The sequence below is a fragment of the Colossoma macropomum genome, unplaced genomic scaffold, assembly GCF_904425465.1.
Source record: "Colossoma macropomum unplaced genomic scaffold, Colossoma_macropomum, whole genome shotgun sequence".
NCBI lineage: Eukaryota > Metazoa > Chordata > Actinopteri > Characiformes > Serrasalmidae > Colossoma > Colossoma macropomum.
In genome coordinates this window covers 3,077,079-3,100,701 of record NW_023494791.1, presented here as the reverse complement: position 1 = coordinate 3,100,701, position 23,623 = coordinate 3,077,079, and the positions used below count along the sequence as shown (strand labels likewise).

The 23,623-nt window shown below is 40.3% G+C and overlaps 1 protein-coding gene across 1 annotated transcript in view; it reads left to right on the top strand.

The window, feature by feature from the left end:
• The first annotated feature begins 11,908 nt into the window (after nt 1-11,908).
• The window catches only part of wdr11 (WD repeat domain 11), a 154,636-nt gene continuing 142,921 nt past the window's right edge, over nt 11,909-23,623 (top strand). The window contains 2 exon segments of the mRNA XM_036573658.1: nt 11,909-12,106; nt 22,403-22,514. Coding sequence (XP_036429551.1) covers nt 12,021-12,106; nt 22,403-22,514 — 198 coding nt within the window. The 5' untranslated portion in view covers nt 11,909-12,020.

Genomic DNA, 23,623 nt, shown 5'->3' with positions numbered 1-23,623 from the left:
CAGACGCAACTTCCTCCAGCTCATTTCGGGGACCCCAAGCCGATCCCAGGCCAACCTGGAGATATAATCCCTCCAGCGCATCCTAGGACGACCCCGGGGTCTTTTCCCGGTAGGTTGTGCCTGGTACGCCCCCACCGGGAGGCGTCCAGGGGGCATCCGGATCAGATGCCCGAACCACATCAGCTGGCTCCTCTCAATGCGGAGGAGTAGCGGCTCTACTCCAAGCTCCTCCCGGATGGCCGAGCTCCTCACCCTATCAAATAGAGTGTAGCCCACCACCCTGCAAAGAAGGCTCATTTCCGCCGCTTGTATTCGCGATCTCATTCTTTCGGTCATTACCCATAGCTCATGACCATAGGTGAGGGTCGGGATGTAGAACAACATCGTCTGCAAACAGCAGAGACGCCACCCTCCGGCCTCCACACATAATGCCCTCCTGACCACGGCTACGCCTTGACACCCTGTCCATGAATATCACGAACAGGAGTGGAGACAGGGCACAACCCTGGCGGAGTCCAGCGCTAACACTGAAAGAGTCCGACTTAATGCTGAGTATACGAACACAGCTCTCACTCCGGGAGTACAGAGATTGAATGGCCCGGAGTAGCAGCCCCGGCACCCCATACTCCCGGAGGACCTCCCACAAGATACCTCGGGGAACACGGTCGTAAGCCTTCTCCAAATCCACAAAACACATGTAGACTGGGTTGGCAAATTCCTGTGCCCCCTCAACAATCCGTGAGAGGGTGAAAAGCTGGTCCATTGTTCCACGGCCGGGACGGAATCCGCATTGTTCCTCCTCAATCCGAGGTTCAACTATCGGTCAAAGTCTACTTTCTAGCACCTTGGCATAGACTTTCACAGGGAGGCTGAGCAGTGTGATACCCCGATAGTTGGCACACACCCTCCGGTCCCCTTTCTTAAAAATAGTATGGACCGGAGTGAGTGGTGATGAGCTGAAAACACGGTCTGGAGAATGGACTGGAGTGAGTGGTGATGAGCTGAAAACACGGTCTGGAGTATGGACTGGAGTGAGTGGTGATGAGCTGAAAACACGGTCTGGAGTATGGACTGGAGTGAGTGGTGATGAGCTGAAAACACAGTCTGGAGTATGGACTGGAGTGAGTGGTGATGAGCTGAAAACACGGTCTGGAGTATGGATCGGAGTGAGTGGTGATGAGCTGAAAACACGGTCTGGAGAATAGACTGGAGTGAGTGGTGATGAGTTGAAAACACAGTCTGGAGTATGGACCGGAGTGAGTGGTGATGAGCTGAAAACACGGTCTGGAGTATGGACTGGAGTGAGTGGTGATGAGTTGAAAACACGGTCTGGAGTATGGACCGGAGTGAGTGGTGATGAGCTGAAAACACGGTCTGGAGTATGGACCGGAGTGAGTGGTGATGAGCTGAAAACACGGTCTGGAGTATGGACCGGAGTGAGTAGTGATGAGCTGAAAACACGGTCTGGAGTATGGACTGGAGTGAGTGGTGATGAGCTGAAAACACGGTCTGGAGTATGGACTGGAGTGAGTGGTGATGAGTATGAACTGCAGTGAGTCATGATGAGTTGAAAACATGGTCTGAGGCTGCAACTGGGAAGACAGACAGAGACACAGACTGAAAAGCAACAAAATATGGAGCGGAGCCTCACACAAACTACCTTTCTGAACAAAAAAAGACATGAATAGGAGTTTAATTCACACATCAGTGGCTCTTCATCGTTACTCTGAGCAATCAAATCAGTAATAAAGTTTTATTGATCTGAATTGCACTCTGAATGAGCTCATTCAGAAATAATCATCCCAGAGAGGAAGACGATATCCTGTGGAAAGAATTTCACTAGCTAACATGGAAAAAAACTCTACTAACTTCTCTACATACTGTTTACATTCTGAATGGTGATCTTTGAGAATCATGTTTAAGTCCAAGAAAGGTTGTAACATTATTTTATCAGTCATTTATTCAATGCAGTATTAGGAAGCAGACAGAGGATCACATTTATAATGTAAATATGATATTTTATTAAACAAACCGCCAGTCATTTAAGAGCTAATAATTAAGCCGCTGTGCAAATCACAGCTCAGTAAATGATGTGAAAGCTTGTTGGCTCGTCAAGTAGCATTGAAAAATCTGTCCCACGGTTAGCTCAGCCGCACTCATTCAGACTTCTCAGTCATGTCTGTGGCACTTTTAGGCCCTCATGTTTCACAGTAACGTTAGCAGAGCAACATAGAGTAGAGGGTAACACATTCATAACATCTTTCATAAACACTTCATAACATGTTCATGAATGTTTAAATCAACATTTATAAAGTATACATGTTTTACATGACATCAATATGGACTACTATGTCATTTTACTGAGATTTTTTTTTTTTTCAAAATAAAAGTCCTCATTTTTTATATTGAAAAAGTATGTTAGTTTCAGTGAAATGCCTCATTTCTTAGCAGCCAAAATAAAAATGACCTCGCTCTGTCCCTTTGGCCATTAAGTACTTTGACACTCAGGCATGTGTCACATGTACTTTCAACTTCTTTTTAATTATTTGTTTTTTCTTAAGCATATGTTACATGTCCCTTCACCATATGGGCAGCAAATTACTCTTAAATATGCTGGGAACATTCATTCAACTGAATCTTAGTGGGGTGGTGGGACTCACTGCATGAAGGAATTTTACAGAGCCATAATACTCATTCTCAGTAAATGCTGGACAGCCACATGAATGTAACTAAACTGCTTTACATTTCACTTTAAAGATCCACATAACCTGCGTTTCAGCAACATGTAGCCTCAAAGAGTGTCAGTTAAATAGGGTAATCAATGCACAATTATACTTGTGCCTTCTCCAATACCATAAACAAGGGCGAACATCACTAACAGCACCAGCATTTAACTCCAAGAGAGTTCAAGTTAAGCTATAAAGTTAAGATGCTGAATTAACCCTTTGGCCTAATAAAATTTGGAAGAAGACAGAGTAAAAAGGAGAAAGAATAAAAAAGTGCAAAATACAAATGATTAAGAAGAAGCAAATAATTAAAAAGAGGTTAGAAGTCTCAAAGCACTTAATGACCAAAGGGGTAAAGCAAGGTCAGGTTTATTTTGGCTGTCCAGAAATGAGACGTTTCACTGAAAATAATGTAGAGTTTTGTTTTTTTTTGTTTTGTTTTTTTAAACAAGGACTTTTATTTATTTATTATTGTCGCGGTAAAAAAAGTAGTCCATATTAATATCACGTAAAACATATGCTTTTTAAATGTTCTTTTAAACATTCATGAACATGTTGTGAAGCATTTATGTAAGATGTTATGAATGTGTTATGTACACACCCTTCAAGTGAAGTGTTATGAAATAGAGACCTCTGATTGGCCATTTGAGCTACTAAACACACCTACTAAACTCTGACTTAAACACCAAGTAGCTAAACTCAAGGTGAGGCTATAGCACCATTAAATAAGCACCTGTACTGTGTCGTTTGTTTTCAGTAACGACTTTTAACGTGTAGTTTTACATGTGAGATGTTAAAGCTCTGAGAATCTATTTTCATTGCACCGGTTCAGTCTGTGTGACTGCTGAGAACTGGGATGCACACATAACTTCTCTGCCTGCAAACCTAAAGCAGTGACTTTAAAAAAACATTATCAAAAAGGTTCTGTATAGAACCATATACAACACATTCTCCATCTGACAAACCTTTTCACCACACAAAGAACCATGAAACCCTTAAAATCCCAGGTTTATTACATACTATGGCTAATTATTCAGTTACTACATGAACTTCAGTGCAAACTGGCTGAGCTGTTCTTAGGTATGGAGCCCTGCTGGTGACATCCTGTATAAATTTAAACAATGAGTGGCCACGATTTACTAAGGCGTGGGGATGAGATCCTAATGCAAGGCCACAACTTAGTAATAATTAAGTTGTGGCCATGACTTTGTAAGGCGTAGGTCAAGATCGTGCTGTGCTAAGTCGTGGCCACGCATTAGAATCTCATTCCCATGCCTTACTAAGTCGTGGCCACGCATTATTTTTATTTATACAGGATGTCACCATTGAGGCTCCATACTTATGTTATAGAGGTGTGTAATAAAACTTTGGGCCTGGACATTTAAGGGGTTAAACATGAAATGGTTTTATCACATTTAGAAAAGATGGTTCTTCAAGTTCTTCAAGGGTTCTTCAGTAAAAAAAAATGGTTCTATAAAGAACCGTGAACACTCCAAGAACTGTTTGCATGATTAGAGGGTTGTTTGCATCATGAAAGCATTTCTCAGACTGATGGAGAACGTGTTGTAGATGGTTCTTTATAGACCTTTTTTGAAAAGGGTTCTCTATAGCACCAAAAAGGGTTCATCTATTGTAGACAAGCTTGACATCGTAACAACAGAAGAACCTTTTTTGGTGTTATATATAGCAAATTCTCCATCAATCTGAAGAAGCTTTTTAAGATGCAAAGAACTGGTTCTATACATAATCATGGTTCTATACATAACCATTCTCTTTACTAAAGAACCCTTGAAGAACCATCCTTTTTAAGAGTGTAAGCATAGCTCACAGGGTCTCACAGACGCCTCAATTAAATCCTTCATTCCAGCTGCAGAAAAGTGCCTGAGAGTTCTGGGAGGATCAGGACAGAACACTTTTACATCACCCAGTGTTTGAAAACGTCAGCGTCAGCAGCAGAACCTGGAATTAGCAGAAGGTGAAATCAGCTTGAACAGCGTGCAGTCAGATCCTGCAGTACTTCTTCTTTGCAATTTAATCCTCAACCTACTTTCCTCCTTTCTGTTCTTCCACTACGTCTGTGAATGTCCCGGCTCTAGAACGCTGTTCTTGTGAAGCCACCTTTAAGCACTCTATGTACTTGCTGTTGAAGCACGATGGCTCGACAGTTGCTGTCTGGCTCCGAGAGAAATGATGGAAAATGATCATCCTATCTGGAAACGTCAGATGATGGCGGTTATGTCTTTATAATTGTTTTTGCGTCCTCGTGTCCAGTACATTCATTTTGATTTCCAGTCAGTAACATCCTTGCTCTGCTTCTGTCTGTGTCTGCCTTTGTTTACCTCCCCTTGTCTGTCTAGTCATGTGCGTTTGTTGTTGTTTATGTTTCTCTCTTCCTCTGCCCTGCCTCCTTGTTATCTGTCTCACCTGTGTGTTGTCTATTGCTCCGCCCTCTCATTAGTCCCAGGTGTTCCTTGTTTCCTCTCAGTGTATTTATTTCTCCCAGTACTCTAGTGTTTCCCACTCTTCCAGGACTGTAGTTCTACTCATTTGGTTTGTTTTCTTTTGTTTAGTTTAGTTTATTCGGTTCTTCATATTCATTTTTTTTTGGGTTTGTTCTTTGTTTACATTGTTTCAGTCACCACGGACATTTATAAAGACCATTGTCTCCAAGGTTACAGGAAGACACGATACTTTGCAAGGAACTCTGCGCATAATTTCTCCTCCAACAACAAGAAATACAAGAACATTTTACCTCTCAAAATAGAAGAATAGACTAGTCTAGAGTATTATAAAGGCTATTTTAAATCCAATGCTTTCAATTTTACAGTTTTTTTTATTTGTTTATATTGTGCTAGTCAAATTAGCAATGTTTTAAAAATATTAAACCGTGAAGATGTCAGAGCTGTAATATTTCTATATGGTAATGAGACATAACTTTTTGTTTTTCAGGGAAAAATAGAAGGAAATAGAATGAGTCCCTTTTGAGAAACATAATGGATTTTTAGTTATAAAGGCTTTTTGAACCCCTTGTGGAATTTACAGATGTGCTATAAATATTGAAATGCTATACATATATACATACATACATCATCTAAACTGCTTATCCTTCTGGGTCATGGTGGGGTGCTGGAGCCTATCCCAGCTGTCATTGGGCAGAAGGCAGGATACACCCTGGACAGGTCGCCAGTCCATCGCAGGGCAGACAGACATACACAGTCACAATTCAGCATGTCCAATCAGCCTGACTGCATGTTTTTGGACTTTGGGAGGAAACCGGAGTACCCGGAGGAAACCCACACAGACACGGGGAGAACAGGCAAACTCCACACAGAAATGACCCTTCTTGCTGTGAGGCAACAGCGCTACCCACTGCGCCACCGTGCTGAAATGCTATATAAAAACCTTAAATTTGCAAATTTTGACTGAAGCATAAAGTTTTAAACATGAAATATTGCACAACCCAAGACATACATCCCCCAGTGAACCTGTTAAAGGCATTTATTATAATAAACTAATTGACTTAAAGTAAAAAACATTCTTCTTGTTAATATTTTCAATATGTCCAATATTTAAGATACAATCTAGAACATAAATAACTTAATTGGAGCTTTGAAACGTTAATGTAACAACACAACTGACGTTTTATCAACTTCCATGCATTTGTTAAGTAAAATCACCCAAAGAAAACTGATTAAAACCAACAAGACGGTTTCTTTTTTGAGAGAATGTTGTCGGCCACTTATTGGACAGTAGAAAGTCATTTACAGTACATGTATATTGTGTGCCCACAAGATGTAGATTAACCTACTAAGAAAGAAAACACGGATTCTGGTGCCCTGGGGGCTTTAAAGATATTACATGGCATGCACTGTAAGCAGTCAGTGCTCATATCAAATTGCCTGCTCCCCTCAGACCTTTGAGCCTGATAATGAATTTGTTTTCCAGTAGCAGAAGCTTTCATCTACTGGGTCTCCCACACGGACCCCTTTTCCATGATATAAAGAAGCTACGTCTATATGGCCCCTGGTTTATGTGCCATGCTCGCCTCTCTGGCCCAGTGTTTACAGAAGATCATCAGCCTGCTTTCCTACTGTCAGTTCAGCCACCCCCTCTGCTGAGCTGACGTCCTGGATGATCCATGTTGTTGTGCTGTGCTCCACGTGCGATGCCTGTCATGTGTGCCGAAACAGGGGCCTGTACACACTCCATGTGCTTGATGTGGAAGCATGATGACTCTGCACTACAAAAAATGTAATCTTGTCAAGTAAAATGATCATAAATACAGTTAAAATAGCTAATACACCGGTCAGGCATAACATTATGACCTCCTCCTTGTTTCTATGCTCATTGTCCACTTTATCAGCTCCACTTACTATATAGGTGCACTTTGTAGTTCTACAGTTACAGACTGTAGTCCATCTGTTTCTCTGCATACTTTGTTAGCCCCCTTTTACCCTGTTCTTCAGTGGTCAGGACCCCCATGGACCCTCACAGAGCAGGTACTATTTGGGTGGTGGATCATTCTCAGCACTGCAGTAACACTGACGTGGTGGTGGTGTGTTAGTGTGTGGTGCGCTGGTCTGAGTGGATCAGACACAGCAGTGCTGCTGGAGTTTTTAAACACCTCAGTGTCTCTGCTGGACTGAGAATAGTCCACCAACCAAAAATATCCAGCCAACAGCGTCCTGTGACCACTGATGAAGGACTAGAGGATGACCAACACAAACTGTGCAGCAGCAGATGAGCTATCGTCTCTGACTTTACATCTACAAGGTGGACGGAGTGTCTAATAGAGTGGACAGTGAGTGGACACAGTGTTTAAAAACTCCAGCAGCACTGCTGTGTCTGATACACTCAGACCAGCGCAACACACACTAACACACCAGCACCACATCAGTGTTACTGCAGTGCTGAGAATGATCCACCACCCAAGTAGTACCTGCTCTGTGAGGGTCCATGGGGGTCCTGACCACTGAAGAACAGGGTAAAAGGGGGCTAACAAAGTATGCAGAGAAACAGATGGACTACAGTCTGTAACTGTAGAACCACAAAGTGCACCTATATAGTAAGTGGAGCTGATAAAATGGACGATGAGTGTAGAAACAAGGAGGTGGTCATAATGTTATGCCTGATCTGTGTATGTCTCATGCTGAAATTGTAGTAGGGTTATTATAAGATAATTGAACTTATTTTATTTGAAAATTGAATTGAACTTGACATTTTTTTAATTTGTTTTAAGTGATTTTAGTGAGTCAAATTGTCTTAGATTGATTAACTATGTTGGTAGATAATTTTGCATGTTGTAAGAAATCTCAAAATGACAAAGTATTAGATGTATTGACTAGACTGAAGATGATTTCACTTGACAGGATACCTCTTTTGCAGTGTGGCTCTCAAACATATGAACAGGTCCATCAAACTGCTTATTTTTCATTTTGGTTGAGATGATATTTTCTCCTTTCCATGCACATATACTGAACTGATATGGGGAAATCACTGCTATGAATTGAGCAGTTCTTCATCTGCAATGAAAACAAATGAGGGCATTTCTTATGTGAAGTGTCTATAAGACAACTTGACGCCCGTCTTAAGTTCATTTGCTTGATATGACAAAGCCCCAGGGAATCCGGAGCAGCGCAGCATGAGCGATCCAAGGTGGAACAGTTATCATACATGCCGTAACATACAGCAGGTTCTGAGGTGGATGAGGAACAATCTAAGGTGTTTTACAACCTCTGCTGGTCAGAACCTTCATTTTCAGAGCAGAACTGTACAAAAATCCTTTTGGGTTTAGTACACAGTGTGTGTTTGTTGTAGTGTTAGTATTTTTACTTCACATGTAATTTATATTTATTTATTTATGTTTGTTCACCTGTCACATATGCCCTTATATAGCACTAGGGCTCTGCTATTGTTACGACATCAAGCTTGTTACAATTGAAGAACCCTTTTTGGTGTTATATAGAACCATTTTCAAAAAAGTTCTATATAAAACCATCTACAGCACATTCTCCGTCAATCTAAAGACCCATTTCAACATGCAAAGAACGCTTTATTCATGCAAAGGTTTCTTTGGCACAAAAATGGACAAGTCTCACTATTATGACTTTATTCTCGAAATATTACGACTTTATTCTTGAAATATCATACCGTCCAATTTTTTCTCTAAATATTACGAGTTTTTTCTCAAAATAGTACGAATTTTTTCTCGAAATATTACGACTTTTTTCTCAAAATATTACGACTTTTTTTTCTATATAAAACCATCTACAGCACATTCTCCATCAATCTAAAGACCCATTTCACCATGCAAAGAACCTTTTATTCATGCAAAGGTTTCTTTGAGCGCTCATGGTTCTATATAGAACCATTTTCTTTACTACAGAACCCTTGAAGAACCATCTTTTTCAGAGTGTATAACAGTAATATTACAGTAGTCAAACAATAAGGTGTTTAATACAGTACAATCTGTCTGGACTGTAAATGTTTTACCAGGACGCTGTATAAAACTCTAAACACTTTTAAAGTATGATACTGGCTTAATACAGTAGATTACAGTAGAAATTACAATACTTTTTTACAGTGTACCTATCAGAGCAAAAGTGTAAGCATAACACCAACAAGCCAGTGTTTCATTACTGGATGTGCTGGTTTACAGGAGAAGGAAAAAACTTTCTTATTTATTAAATGAAGTTTAATGGAGAAATTATTTATTGCAAGCAATTCTGGACCATTTCTGTTCATCTATTCAACATAAGATTTTAAAACAATGTAAATGGCAGTTGGTGTCAAAAAGTGAGCAACAATATGTTGTGTTTTGGTCAACCAAGAAAACCATGTTGGGTGACCAGCTAAACCAGCACCAGACCAGCACTAGTCCTGCATAAACCAGCATGGAGTGCATGCTGGTCTAAGTTGCTTTTCTCAGCAGGGTGTTTGGCTCAGTGAGGCTTTTTCCTGCTTACCAACATGGAAAGTGCCCAGAGGAAAGAAATATTCTAAATGAGATCTCGTCTTGATCTCAGGTTCTTCTCCTAGATGTGGTTAAGTCCAGTTTGAGATCAGAGTGAGACTGAAGCCATTTTCTCCTGTTTCTGAAATTTGGCTCCTGAGAAATAAAACTCAGATTTTCTCACTTTGACCAAAATATTGTCACACATGTGGCTTAACTCTGTAGTGTCTGACTCGTCTCAGCTCAGTCTCAGCCGAATAATATCTCCATTAGAAAAGTGTGAGATCTCATCGTTTTCTTATACAGCTCTGTTCTAGATCACAGAACTCTCTCAGCAGTCTGTCAGTGTAGAACTAGAAATCACACTTTTCTCCTTCATCACCAGAACTTCTCACACAGTGAGATGCTGATGGTAATCTCCTGTTTTCTCCTAAGGGGGGTTTAGGAGAAATGGTTCAGAAATCAAAGATCCTTCATTAATATAATATTGAGATCTGCTTTATTTCTCTGAGACAATGTTAAGACAGATTTTTTTCCCTCTTTTTATTATGTGGAGCTTCCTGCAATACAACTGCCAGAACTTTCCTGTTCATATTTCAACCAGTGAATTGTCTCCTACTTTTATATTCATTCTCATACTGTTCTTCACTGGTGATAAAAGACTTTTCAGCTTTTAGCATTTATAGTCTACTTTTGAATAAAGTTACAGACCCCTAAAACGTGCTTAACCCTTGTGTGGTGTTCAGGTCTGTGGGACCCATTTTCAGTGTTTTACAAAAGAGAAAATTATGTGATTTATTATTATTTCAGCCTCAGATTCTTGTCCTTTGATCATTTTCTGTGAAGAACACATAAAATAACCCATTTTCAGTGTCTTCACTCTGTTCATGTGGTGTTGGGTGAACCCACAGGGAATAAAAGTGTGGAGGTGCTGTGTCCTTCACTCTGTTCTCCTCCTACATGGCCTGCCGTTAGTGTGTGTGTGTGTGTGTGTGTGTGTGTATATGTGTGTGAGTCTGTGTATGAGATGGTAGACAACATGGCCAGGCTGCTGACTGGCTACAGCTGCTAAAGGAGAACCCTGCGCTGGACACTTGTGATATTTTAAACATCTGGTATTTTTACATAAACTGTTATGGCTGTATTGATTTAATAAAACAGTAATGTGGTGGGTCCAGCAGACCACTGAGTAACAAACACATCAACACCACACAAAGGTTAATGAGAGAGGTGGGAACTGAGCATTGCAGTTAAAGCGTATGTGACATTAGACTGTAAATGTAACCAAGCTGGTCACATTGCATTTACATTTACACATTAAATTCTGAACTCATTTATTAGACACTGCTATTACAATTTTTCCCCACCAGATATTTGATTTTCTGATTCTTCTCATCCCTACTGTCATAGTGGTCAGCTCCCCCAGCTACTGCACTGATCAAGACCCCGGCCCTCTGATGTAGAAAACACATGAGGAAAAAAGTCACATCCTCTAAAGACGTATTGACCAGCCTTATCTGAGGAGACACCTTCCTCCAGCAGTCTGTAAGGAGAGACAGATTGAGCTGCAGACTGGAGACAAAAAAGAGAGGAATGAAAGATTTAGCTTCCCACATAAGGACCAGCACGTAGCAGAAAACAGGAGAAATGCCCCCCGTAAGAACACTGTTCATTTACTGTAAATCTAAATCATGTCTGTGATTGAGGGTATCAGGTACAGGATGATGATGATGTTTAAACATGCACACTGTTAGAGGAGATAAACAGCAGACAGTTCTGTTGCTATAGCACAAAAACGAAAAACTCTCACTATTATGACTTTATTCTCGAAATATTACAACTTTTTTCTCAAAATAGTACGACTTTTTTCTCAAAATAGTACGACTTTTTTCTCAAAATATTACGACTTTTTTTTCTCGAAATATTACGACTTTTTACTCAAAATAGTACGACTTTTTTCTCGAAATATTACGACTTTTTACTCAAAATAGTACGACTTTTTTCTCAAAATATTACGACTTTTTTTCTCGAAATATTACGACTTTTTTCTCAAAATAGTGCGACTTTTGTCTCGAAATATTACGACTTTTTTCTCGAAATATTACGACTTTTTTCTCGAAATATCGACTTTATTCTCGAAGTCTACTGTTTTTATTTTCATCTATAGCGGCCCTGAAACGTCGTCGTATAGAGCGGAACCTTGTTCGCGAGACTTCGTTCCCCTGTCGGAACGCGGCGGTGACGCACGTGACTTCCTGTTTACAAAGCTAGCCGACCGTCATTCATTTTTGACCAAATTTTTCAACTTTTCATGCAGCTGCTCACAGCTGGACAGAGCGGACATGATTCCCTACACTGTCAACATTAAACTGGCCGCTCGGACACTGACCGGCACCGTCAACCTACAGAACAAAACCGCGGTGGACTGGTGAGTGCTGTTAGCCGTTAGCCGTTAGCCGTTAGCTCAGCTGCAGAAACGCCGGAGAGGCTTTACAGCTTTACTTTAGGCTTCTCTCAGTTTTTACTGAATCCAGACTGCATTCACAAACAGAGTCCTGCTGTTTTAATGTAAAACATGCGCTGTCACTGTCTTACAGTTTTACCATCCGTACATATCAGCCATGCACTAGGTTGTACCACTATTAGGGTCATCGATTAAAGGGAACCCCCAGCGATTTTTCAAAAAAATATACATATTTAATCGGGTAAGATGTAAACAGAGTCATTCAGAGTGGTTTGGTGTGAAACGCTCTGTTCTAGAGAAACTTACAGAATCAGAATTGTTCACAGTGGTGGTGATAGGAACCAGACGTCCACCTCTAAAAGCTCCCTCACAGAAAGTTACTACATGAAATGGTTATGAATTCACTGCCTGATGACTGAGACACTGTTTTACGATAGTTTTGTTGTAAAGTTTTGGGTTAAAATGTATTTTAATCCGTTCATGGTGGAGGTAGTACATATAAGTTGTCGTGAGGCAAAATAGTCCCCAAGTCATTTGTTCAGATTTTCCACTATTTTCCCATCATCTTCATTCCATATAAACTCAGAAGACTCGTGTAGGTTCACTGGTGGTTCTGGATAGTAAATGAAATGTCTATATCTGTGTTGTAGTCATGGTGACCCCTGGTTCCTATCACCACCACTGTAAAGAAACCTGAGTCTGTACAATCAACCATTTCACACCAATCCTGAACAAGGACTGAATTATTTGAAAATGTTGAAAAATTGCTGAAATACCCCTTTAAGTTTACATACTCAAAAAGATGTTTCTTTAAGGGTTCTTTAGTAAAGGGACTAGTTCTGTTTAGAACCATGAGTTATATATAGAATCACTTCATGCTTAAATGGTTCTTTGCATGCTGAAATGGTTCTTCAGATTGATGGAGAATGAGTTTTTTCTTTTAAACTTAAGTGACCCTTATTAGTCCCACAACAGGGAACTTTCACCTCTGCATTTTAACCCATCCATGCAGTGAAACACCACATACGCACTAATGACTACACACACTAGGGGGCAGTGAGCACACAGCCCTATCCACAGCGCCTGGGGAGCAGTTGGGGGTTAGGTGCCTTGCTCAAGGGCACCTCAGTCACGTACTGTCGTCTCAGGGGATCGAACCGGCGACCTTCCGGTCATAATGCTGGTTCCCTAATCTCCAGCCCATGACTGCCCCCCTTTTATGTGGCAGAGCTGGGCAATACAACAATATTTATCATCACAGAGATAAATTGCATCACAGTATGTTTTTTTTGAGCATATTTTTGGTATCATCAGAACTTGGAGAACACTGAACAACTTGATGCATTACAAACAGATCATAATTAATCTTTTTTAATTGGGTTTAGAGCAGCGCAGTGTGAAACACTAAGGAAAAATAATTTATGTCTACGGCACTGATAAAGTATTTTTTTAATCTGACACTACTAGTTTCTTTTTTTGTCTTTTCTAACTTGTCACGCGTCAGAAAATGTAAATTTCATGACATATCGTGATATTATAGTTTTGCCATATTGCCCACCACTAGTAAAAGGTTCTATATGACACCAAAAAACGTTCTTCTACTGTATACAAGCTTGACACCGTAAAAATAGCAGAACACTTTTAGGTTCTGTATAGAACAATTTTCAAAGTGGTTGTACATAGAACCATATACAACACACTCAGTCAGTCTGAAGAATCATCTTACCATGCAAAGAACCATGTAAGCATGAAATGGTTCCACATAGAACTCATGATTCTAAATAGAACCACTGCCATTACTAAAGAATGTTTGGAGAACCAGCTTTAAAGTGCATAGTACTGGACTATAGCAGTGCCAGTGGTGAATCACCAATGGAAGTTCTTTTTCAGGCTTAAAGGGGAATTGTTTTCTAAATTTCTGTATAATTCAGTGTGTGAGATGTAAACAGAGAGACTCAGAGTGGTTTGGTGTGAAATAGTTGATTGTAGAGACTCAGATGCCTTTACAGTGGTGGTGATGGGAACCAGGGGTTGCCGTGACAACACAAATATGGCCATTTTATTTACTATTCAAAACCACCTACACATCTTGAGTATATGGAATGTTAATGATGGAAAATAGTGATAAACCTGAAAAAATAGGTTTTCTTTACTCTGTATCTTAAAATTTTAAGGCCAAAATCTTCTTAAAACTATTATAAAACAGTGTCTCAGACATCAGGCGGCAGTGAATTCATTACCATTTAATGTAGTAACGTTCTGTGAGGGAGCTTTTAGAGGTGGACGTCTGGTTCCTATCACCACCACTGTGAACAATTCTGACACGGTAAGTGTTTATTTGCCATGTGTCACAGTTGTGCAGCTTTATGGATAGTCATATTTATACAGTGTGGTAACTTATACAGTTGTATAGTTGTATGGTTGCTTATACATCTGATGGCCACCTACCTTGTATCTGCACTTGTTTTCCATTTTATCAGCTCCACTTACCTTATAGGAGCACTTTGTAGTTCTGCAGTTACAGACTGTAGCCCATTTGTTTCAGTGTATAACGTGTTACCGTTCATGATATTGGCTCAATCCCATTTCACCCCTCGCCCCTACCACTTAGCCCTACCCCTCTGTTTTGCGCGTTCACGTCTAGGGGTAGGGTGTCCTGATTCTTGTGGAGATAGAGGGGTAGGGCGAAGTGTTGGGGCTACATGACCCTCCAAACGGAGGTTTTTCAGACACTCTAAACAGAGAGTTATGAGAAAAAGAAAAGCCAGCAGGATGGCTGAACAAGAGACCAAAGAAACCCACAAATGTGAGAATTTTCTCAGTTGTAAATTATGATAATCACTGTATTGTCTTAGTTTGATGTCGTTTTAGTGTATTATGGTCCTTTTCTTCTTAACAAGCATAAGAAATAATAGTGTGCTGTGTCAGTAGCTAGTTCTAGATTTCCTGTTGCTTAAATGGTGCAGCAGTTACATTCTGGCGCCTCCGGCATCAGAACTGCTGCACCATTTAAGGTGGAACGGGAAAATTCGAACAAGAAGCTGGTGAATATCTGACATCAGCTTCATATCACTGAAGAATTAGGGGTGGGTGATAATAAATAATTGTCCCCCTCTTTGAAGTCATATGATGCCCTAAATGTAACTAAAGCCCAGCAGTGTGGAGCTGAACTTTACCCTCCTCTGCTGTCACTGCAGACTGGCAGGGTCACCTACAGAGCAGCGCTGGTAGCTGTTAATGAAGTGATGCTCTTTTTATTAGAGGGTCTCATTTCAGAGGGAAGATTTCAGCCACTACCTCTTCTAACTTAGTTCAAAAGGGGCAAGAAGACACTAGAAAACAAGAGGGAAGGGGTAGAAGTAAGAAATGGGATTGAGCCATAGTTGGCTTCTGTTGTAACTGCTGTTTTGTAAGTGTTTGAGTCATATTTAAGACATGAAAGGAAGCTGAAAGTTAAAGTTGGAATAAAAAAAAGGCATATGCTGCATGTTTGAAGCCAATATAGTTCTTGTCACTCAGCTTATTAATGAGAAAATTAACTCTCTCATTAGTAAGATGAGCCACTAATCAGTGCTGTAGTCTGTCAAAGATCTGGGGAGCTGCTGATACTGTTGGACACCGTCAGCCCTTCAGATTCTCCACCCTTTCGGCTTTGGAACATGATTGCGCTGGATGGGTCATTAGGATAGGTGACTAGATGGTAGGTTTAATGTATGACTTAATTACAGAGCAACACTGTACGTCTCGGATAGCCTTTTGTCTGGCCAGTGAAATACGCAGAGAAACCAGCAAATTGTCTCAGCTGACTAAACTTGTTACAGCTACTGTCAAATCTTTGATGCAAGTGAAATAATGGAGAGACCAGGCTCAGTTAGAAAGTAGTATTAAATTGGAGAACAGAACAGATTCACCATTATGTTAAACAGCTTGCATGTTTTATATGTAGCACAAATGGAGAAGAAATCTTGTCAAACCACTTTCTTCCTCTCCTTTAACTGCTACGTCTGTGCTTGTTAAACCGATGTTGGGTGATCAGGCAGTCAAAAATCATGCATATTTGAATAAAAAACTGTCCAAGTGCCAAGGCTTTATTGAGACATTGACACTAGAAAGGACTGCTGCACAGGAGGTGTGACGCTCTGCTCCAGGCCTGGGCTGCTATATAACAGGATATATATGTCAGTAGTCAGAGTAGACAGGTAAAAGACAAAACTCTAATGATGTGCTTTTTATATTTAAGATTTATTCTTTTTGTTTTATTATGCTCAGGGCTGTCAAAGTTAAAGTCCAGTGGTCTTTGTCAGTCCTCAACATAACTTAGATAGAGTTGGAGTGAAATGTTGTTCTTCAGGCCCCAAACAGACACCAGCAGCACATTACACAGAACTATACAGAGTGCAGATACATGAAACGAGTGCAGAATATATGATAAATACACAGACAATAAATATACAGAACAGTAAAGACGCAAGAACATAAACACTAGACAGCACAACAGAACAGTAAGTATATCGCTGCTGTCGGAACAAAACCTTGTATCTCCAAAATGGTAACTTTACAGGAGAAGGAAAAAACATACTTTACTTTTAATATAAGTCAATGGAACCAGACTTTTTGTTGTTTTCAGTCATTTCTATTGGTCCATTAATTGCGGAATTTACACACAATGCAAAAGCTAACAGGCATTTTCAAATTATGTGAAAAATTGAAAAACGACAAAAAGGGAGATGCAAGGTTTTGTTCTGACAGCAGCGATATACATATATATATTATCAGCTCCACTTACTATATAGGTGCACTTTGTAGTTCTACAGTTACAGACTGTAGTCCATCTGTTTCTCTGATACTTTGTTAGCCCCCTTTTACCCTGTTCTTCAGTGGTCAGGACCCCCATGGACCCTCACAGAGCAGGTACTATTTGGGTGGTGGGTCATTCTCAGCACTGCAGTAACACTGACGTGGTGGTGGTGTGTTAGTGTGTGTTGCGCTGGTCTGAGTGGATCAGACACAGCAGTGCTGCTGTAGTTTTTAAACACTGTGTCCACTCACTGTCCACTCTATTAGACACTCCTACCTTGTCAGTCCACCTTGTAGATGTAAAGTCAGAGACGATAGCTCATCTGCTGCTGCACAGTTTGTGTTGGTCATCCTCTAGTCCTTCATCAGTGGTCACAGGACGCTGCCCACAGGACGCTGTTGGCTGGATATTTTTGGTTGGTGGACTATTCTCAATCCAGCAGTGACACTGAGGTGTCTGATCCACTCAGACCAGCACAACACACACTAACACACCACCACCACGTCAGCGTTACTGCAGTGCTGAGAATGATCCACAATGATAGTGTATGTGTATATCTATATTAATATTGCCTTCGTTGTGGCTGTTGACTGTCATTGTTAGGTTGCAGACGTGTGAGGTGGAGCATACCTGCCATTATCTGGAGGTGCTGACTTTAAAATGTCTCTTTTCCAATCACATTGTAAGGTCTGAATGTAGTGTGGTGTAACGTTTATTTGAAATAAGTGTTTTATGTTTGAGTACAGAATTAACTAATTAGTCATGCAAAGTGAGTTTTTTTGTGGTATAAAAGTTTAGATCAAATTATTGTTATATTGTGGGCTACACAAAATGACAACAGTGACTAACTGCACAGATTTCAAATGCGCCAATGCACAGTGGTGCAGTGGGTAGCGCTGTCGCCTCACAGCAAGAATGGCCTGGGTTCGATTCCCGTCCGGGCGGGCTGCCGGGGTCATTTCTGTGCGGAGTTTGCCTGTTCTCCCCGTGTCTGCATGGGTTTCCTCCGGGTACTCCGGTTTCCTCCCACAGTCCAAAAACATGCAGTCAGGCTGATTGGACGTGCTAAATTGCCCCTAGGTGTGAGTGAGTGTGTATGTCTGTCTGTCTGCCCTGTGATGGACTGGCGACCTGTCCAGGGTGTATCCTGCCTTCCGCCCAATGACAGCTGGGATAGGCTCCAGCACCCCACCGCGACCCAGAAGGATAAGCGGTTTAGATGATGGATGGATGGATGAATGGATGTTCTTGAGCAGTTAATGATAATTTTATTTTCATTTAAAACAGTTGAGAACTCATTCATAGCGGTTATCCTGGCTCATTTATTTTGTCGTGATGTGTTTTTAATTAGTAACCTATTTTTTTTATTTTTTTAAATTCTAATGGTTTCGGCCCTGCGTTGTTGATCAGTTATCTTTATTGACTCAAAAATTACATCCCTGTTACATAAGGTAACAGGAATCCTGGTACTTGCAGATGGTAACTGTATCAGGAGGTTGAGACACATTTACATGCAGCCTGATAATAGGTTAATAATCCAACTAATAGCTCAATGGGAATAGAATACGTCCATGTAAACACCTCAATCAGAACAGTCTAGTCCGATCGAGGCCATTCAGAATACAGTTTCTATCCGATTGATCGAGGTGGGTAATCCTGTAAATAACCTGTTAAATAGAAGAATAATATCCGTGTAAACGCCTGTATCTGATTACATTCCCTATCGGAAAGTTTAAGTCCGTTCTGATCATGTTCGTCACGTCATAGTGAAAGTTTATACCGTTCAACATGGCGGAGCAGAAACTGGTCTGCAGAGGAGACGAAGTTTATGCTCTGATCTTTAAAAGACGGCGGTGGGACGGACGTCCAGCTTATGTGTCTCAGAACACGACGTCTTCCTCTCGGCCTTCTTTAATAAGGACATGTGAAGGACGTTTTCCTGAGTCTGACATCATTTTAAAGCAGTTAAAAACACAAGCGCTGCTCACTGCTGCTCATCTCACTCTGACTGGACTCACGTGATGCTGCGTAATTTTGGATCTGATTACTTGTAGTGAAAATGTAAACGGAGATTTTCCATCAGAGTGTTGAGTAGAGTGAGAATAAACACCTCAGTGTTGATCTATAATCAGAATGTATTCAATCAGATTGATAAAACTCTGTGCATGTAAACACAGCCATTGTTCTGATAGGCTGTTGTTCCATTGAAGTTTCTGTTTGTGAGCTTTAGCTCTTAACCTCCTGCCTTTTTTATAGGAGCTGCATTTCCTCTTTTGTAATACGCCATCAACTCAGGACACTTAAAAACACTTTATGTCTTTTTAGACCAGCCCATCTGCAGTTTTGTTACCCAATTTGTGCCTGTGGCCATTTATAGAAATCTCATTTTTCTGCTTTTAAAGCGTTCCCAGTGTTTTGTGTACTCGTGTAGCTAATGGCCTGTGTCTGATCTCAGTGTCCAGAGTCTTAAAGCACCCATGTGAAAAGGATGGACTCCTAACCCAAATGCAGCGTTTGGTTTCTGTGCTGTTTGTGTCAGTAAACCTTTGTACTGAGGAGGAGAGGAGGGTGTTTGGAGAGGAGGGGAGAGGATGAGGTTTGGGTGTGACTTGCTCAGGTTGTTCAGATGCTTCATCAGCATTTTATTTGTCAGAAACAGTGAAGTCTTGAATATCTGAGGATAGCTGTGTTTATTTTGAGCAAAGGCCACAGTCTCAGTACATTACAGCGGTTCACTTCGGCATAATGTCACAGTGAGGTTAACGACGTAACAACAGTGTCGTAACATAGAATAATTCTTTTCTTTATATTATAATGTAACAGGTGATTTGCTCTGTCACTTTGGTGTCTGAATATTTTGGAGAAACTGTTACTGATGAACTGTGACTGATATCTTGTTCATATTTTTCAGCCTTTCTGTTCACTAAACCTAAAACAGGCCCAACAGATTTGATCATTTTGTCACTGAGACCGATTTAAAGGAGCTACAATTTTGGAAAATAAAAGTTTGGCCCACATAATACTGTTATATACAGAGCCCTGCTGGTGTAAATAAAAATAATGCATGGCCACTGCATATTAACATGTGGGAATGAGATTCTAAATCATGGCCATGAGTTAGTAAGGCATGGGAATGAGATAATTAAGTTGTGGCCACAACTTAGTAAGGTGTGGGAACAACATAATTAAGTTGTAGCCATTACTTAATAAGGCATGGAAATGAGATAATTAAGTTTTGGCCACAACTTAGCAATGTGTGGGAATGAGATCCTAATGCATGGCCATGAGTTAGTAAGGCATGGGAATGAGATAATTAAGTTGTGGCCACAACTTAGCAATGTGTGGGAATGAGATCCTAATGCATGGCCATGAGTTAGTAAGGCATGGGAATGAGATAATTAAGTTGTGGCCACAACTTAGTAAGGTGTGGGAACAACATAATTAAGTTGTAGCCATTACTTAATAAGGCATTGAAATGAGATAATTAAGTTTTGGCCACAACTTAGCAAGGTGTGGGAATGAGATCCTAATGCATGGCCATGAGTTAGTAAGGCATGGAAATGAGATAATTAAGTTTTGGCCACAACTTAGCAAGGTGTGGGAATGAGATCCTAATGCATGCATGAGTTAGTAAAGCATGAGAATGAGATAATTAAGTTGTGGCCACAACTTAGTAAGGTGTGGGAACAAGATAATTAAGTTGTGGCCCTGACTTAGTAAGGGGAAATGAGATAATTAAGTTGTGGCCACGACTTAGTAAGGTGTAGGAATGAGATCCTAATGCATGGCCATGAGTTAGCAAGGCATGGGAATGAGAAAATTAAGTTGTGGCCACAAATTAGTAAGGTGTGGGAACAAGATAATTAAGTTGTGACAATGACTTAGTAAGGCATGGGAATGAGATAATTAAGTTGCGGCCAAGACTTAATAAGGTGTGGGAATGAGATAATTAGAATGAGATCATGCCTTTTTAAGCTCTGGTCAAGGCTTAATTATCTAATTCCCACAATTTACTAGGTTGTGGCCACTCATCAGGATCCCGTTCCCATGCCTTACTAAGTCATGCCCACAACTTAATTATCTCATTATTTTTATTTATACAGGATGTCACCAGGAGGGCTCTGTAGTTAGAAACTGAACAGATTCAAAAAGTTGTTGTTGGTCATTGTTGACTGATGTACTTCAGTTGTCAGCTGTGAATGATCAGATATGATCGTCAGTTCTCAAATGTCAGATTTCTTACCATTCAACACTTGATGACTGGAGAATTCCACTCTTTATTTCTAACCTACACGTTTTGGCACATAGTCCTTCCTCTGGGTTTAAGAGAATAATGATACACAAAGAACAGGAAGTACAATTTAAAGCAACTTTAAAACAATACTGTGCAAAAATCAGAGACCACCCTTTGTTTGGTTAGTTTCCAAAACAGTCATTAAGCACAAGTTATTTATTTTCAGCAGATCTTTCTAAGGAGATTAGATATGATATAATCCACTTGCATAAAGAAAGAGAAAGTCAAAGTGAAAAAAAAGGAGTTTCCAAAACTGATTAAAAACTACAGAGAAAATGGGGCCCCTAACAACCACCTGGAAGACCTGGTCGACACCAAAACTGCCCCCATCAGATAAACAGCACTTAAAGCTTTCATCTCTGAGAGAGAGGAGAAAATCAAGCTGCTTCAGATCTGAAAACATCCACAGATGTTTCTGTCCATCCTTCCACTATGAGAAGACGACTCAGCGCTGTGGGTCTGAAAGGATGTGTAGCTGTCAAGAAGAACCTCACTGAGAAAAGGAGACGGACACATCAAACAAAGAAGCTGAACGATGGACTGACCACCCCAGAGTCCAGACCTCAACACCACTGAATGTGTTTGATTACTTCAGAAAATGATCAACCAGCTTCTAAGACTGAACTTTGGAGGTGTGTCTGCAGATTCTTTGAGGAACTGAAAGTGAGTCTCCTGAAAAGAATGGAAGCTGGAATAAAGGTGAAGAGTGACACACTGAACACTCAAACAGCTGAGAGTAGATTTATGTGTTGAGGTTTTTGTGTCGTTTCCTGTTAAATATTTTTTTGTGTTTCCTGAATCTGGAAAATTAATAACTTGTACTTAATTGCTGTTTTGGCGGGAAGTTATGCAACACAGGGTACCTGACATTTGCACAGTACTGGCTTCTATGCCAGATACCAAAGTGATAAACCTACACTGCCCCAAAGCTGAGTTACACGGGTGAAAGAGCTCCATCCCAGCAACCAACACAGGTTGAGTTCTCACAAGATATACTTGTTCATGCATCTCAACAGCTATGACTTTTTTCCCCATGAATCATTTATGCGCTTGAAAATTCAGAAAAGTTTCAAGGAGGAATGTCTTGCATGTTGTGCTCTCTCTGATCCCTCTGTCTGTCTTCTCCTCACCCATGGGATCCCGCTCACTCTTCTTTCTCCTCCCTCAGGGGTTGGCAAGGCCTGATCGCCCAAGGATGTCACTCCAGCATCCTTATTATCGATCCTAAGACTGCTCAGACTATTCAGGTCCTGGAGAGGCACAAAGCCAATGTTGTCAAGGTGAGTTTGAAAACTTTCTGGAACTCTGTCACCGCTAAACACTGATTGGAGGACAGATGAATCATGGGGGAGTAACATCTTGAAGATGGTTCATCTAGGCTATTGATTAGCTTATTAACCCTGCTTAACTGTGAAGTTTCTGTCAAGTGCAGCAGTCGAGATGCGAAGAAAGTCATTCAGAGTGGTTTGGTGTGAAACGGTTCAGATTTCTTTACAGTGGTGGTGATAGGAACCAGGGGTCGCCATGACTACAACACAAATATAGACATTTTATTTACTATCCAGAACCACCAGTGAACCTACACGAGTCTTCTGAGTTTTTATATGTGTTATAAACTGGTCCAGGACACCATTTAAATAAAAAAAAATTCTCACACTGTTAGAAAGAGCATTTCAACCATTCAGTCAAACCACTCTGAAAGACTTTGTTTACCTCTTAATAGTTTAATTGTGCAGAAAATTTAAAACATGAGTGGAATTCTCCTTTGCTCGTAGATATATTTTGGTTTTTCTGTCTGAATTTACATGCCCAAATCGTAAGGCAAATTATTCAGTAACTGCATGAAATGCTGTAATTTTAAAGTTCCCCTGAAATGAACAGAAAATGTGTTTTATAATACACATATTGCTATATGCTTACAGTTTACTGCTGAAAGCCAAAAATCTTAGACACTCTTTGTATTTTTTTATAATAATAATTTACAGAGCAGATCACTGAAGAGACGCCATCTGTTTATAGTTTATAGCTCAGATTTGTGGAAAAATGGGTCGACTTTCAGTAGACAAAAAAATTGTGAGTTCAGCTTCTTTTATTATAAGGGTTTAAAATTACATCACCCATCTATTTGACTGGAAAGATGACACATCTCATGTGACCCCCACCTTTTGAATGAAGCTTATAAAATATGAAAGTTATGAAGTAAAGAATATGACGAAGTGTGTTTTGGAACCACCGGTGGTTCCAAGGAGTTAAAGAGGTTAAATGGTCAATGGTAATGATATAATCCTTTTGGCCTATAAAGTCTGTAGTAATTTATTATCCACTAAAAAGTAAATGTTGCTGACACTAACCTGCATCTGTTTTGGAAGAATAAAGTTGGTAAATGTTA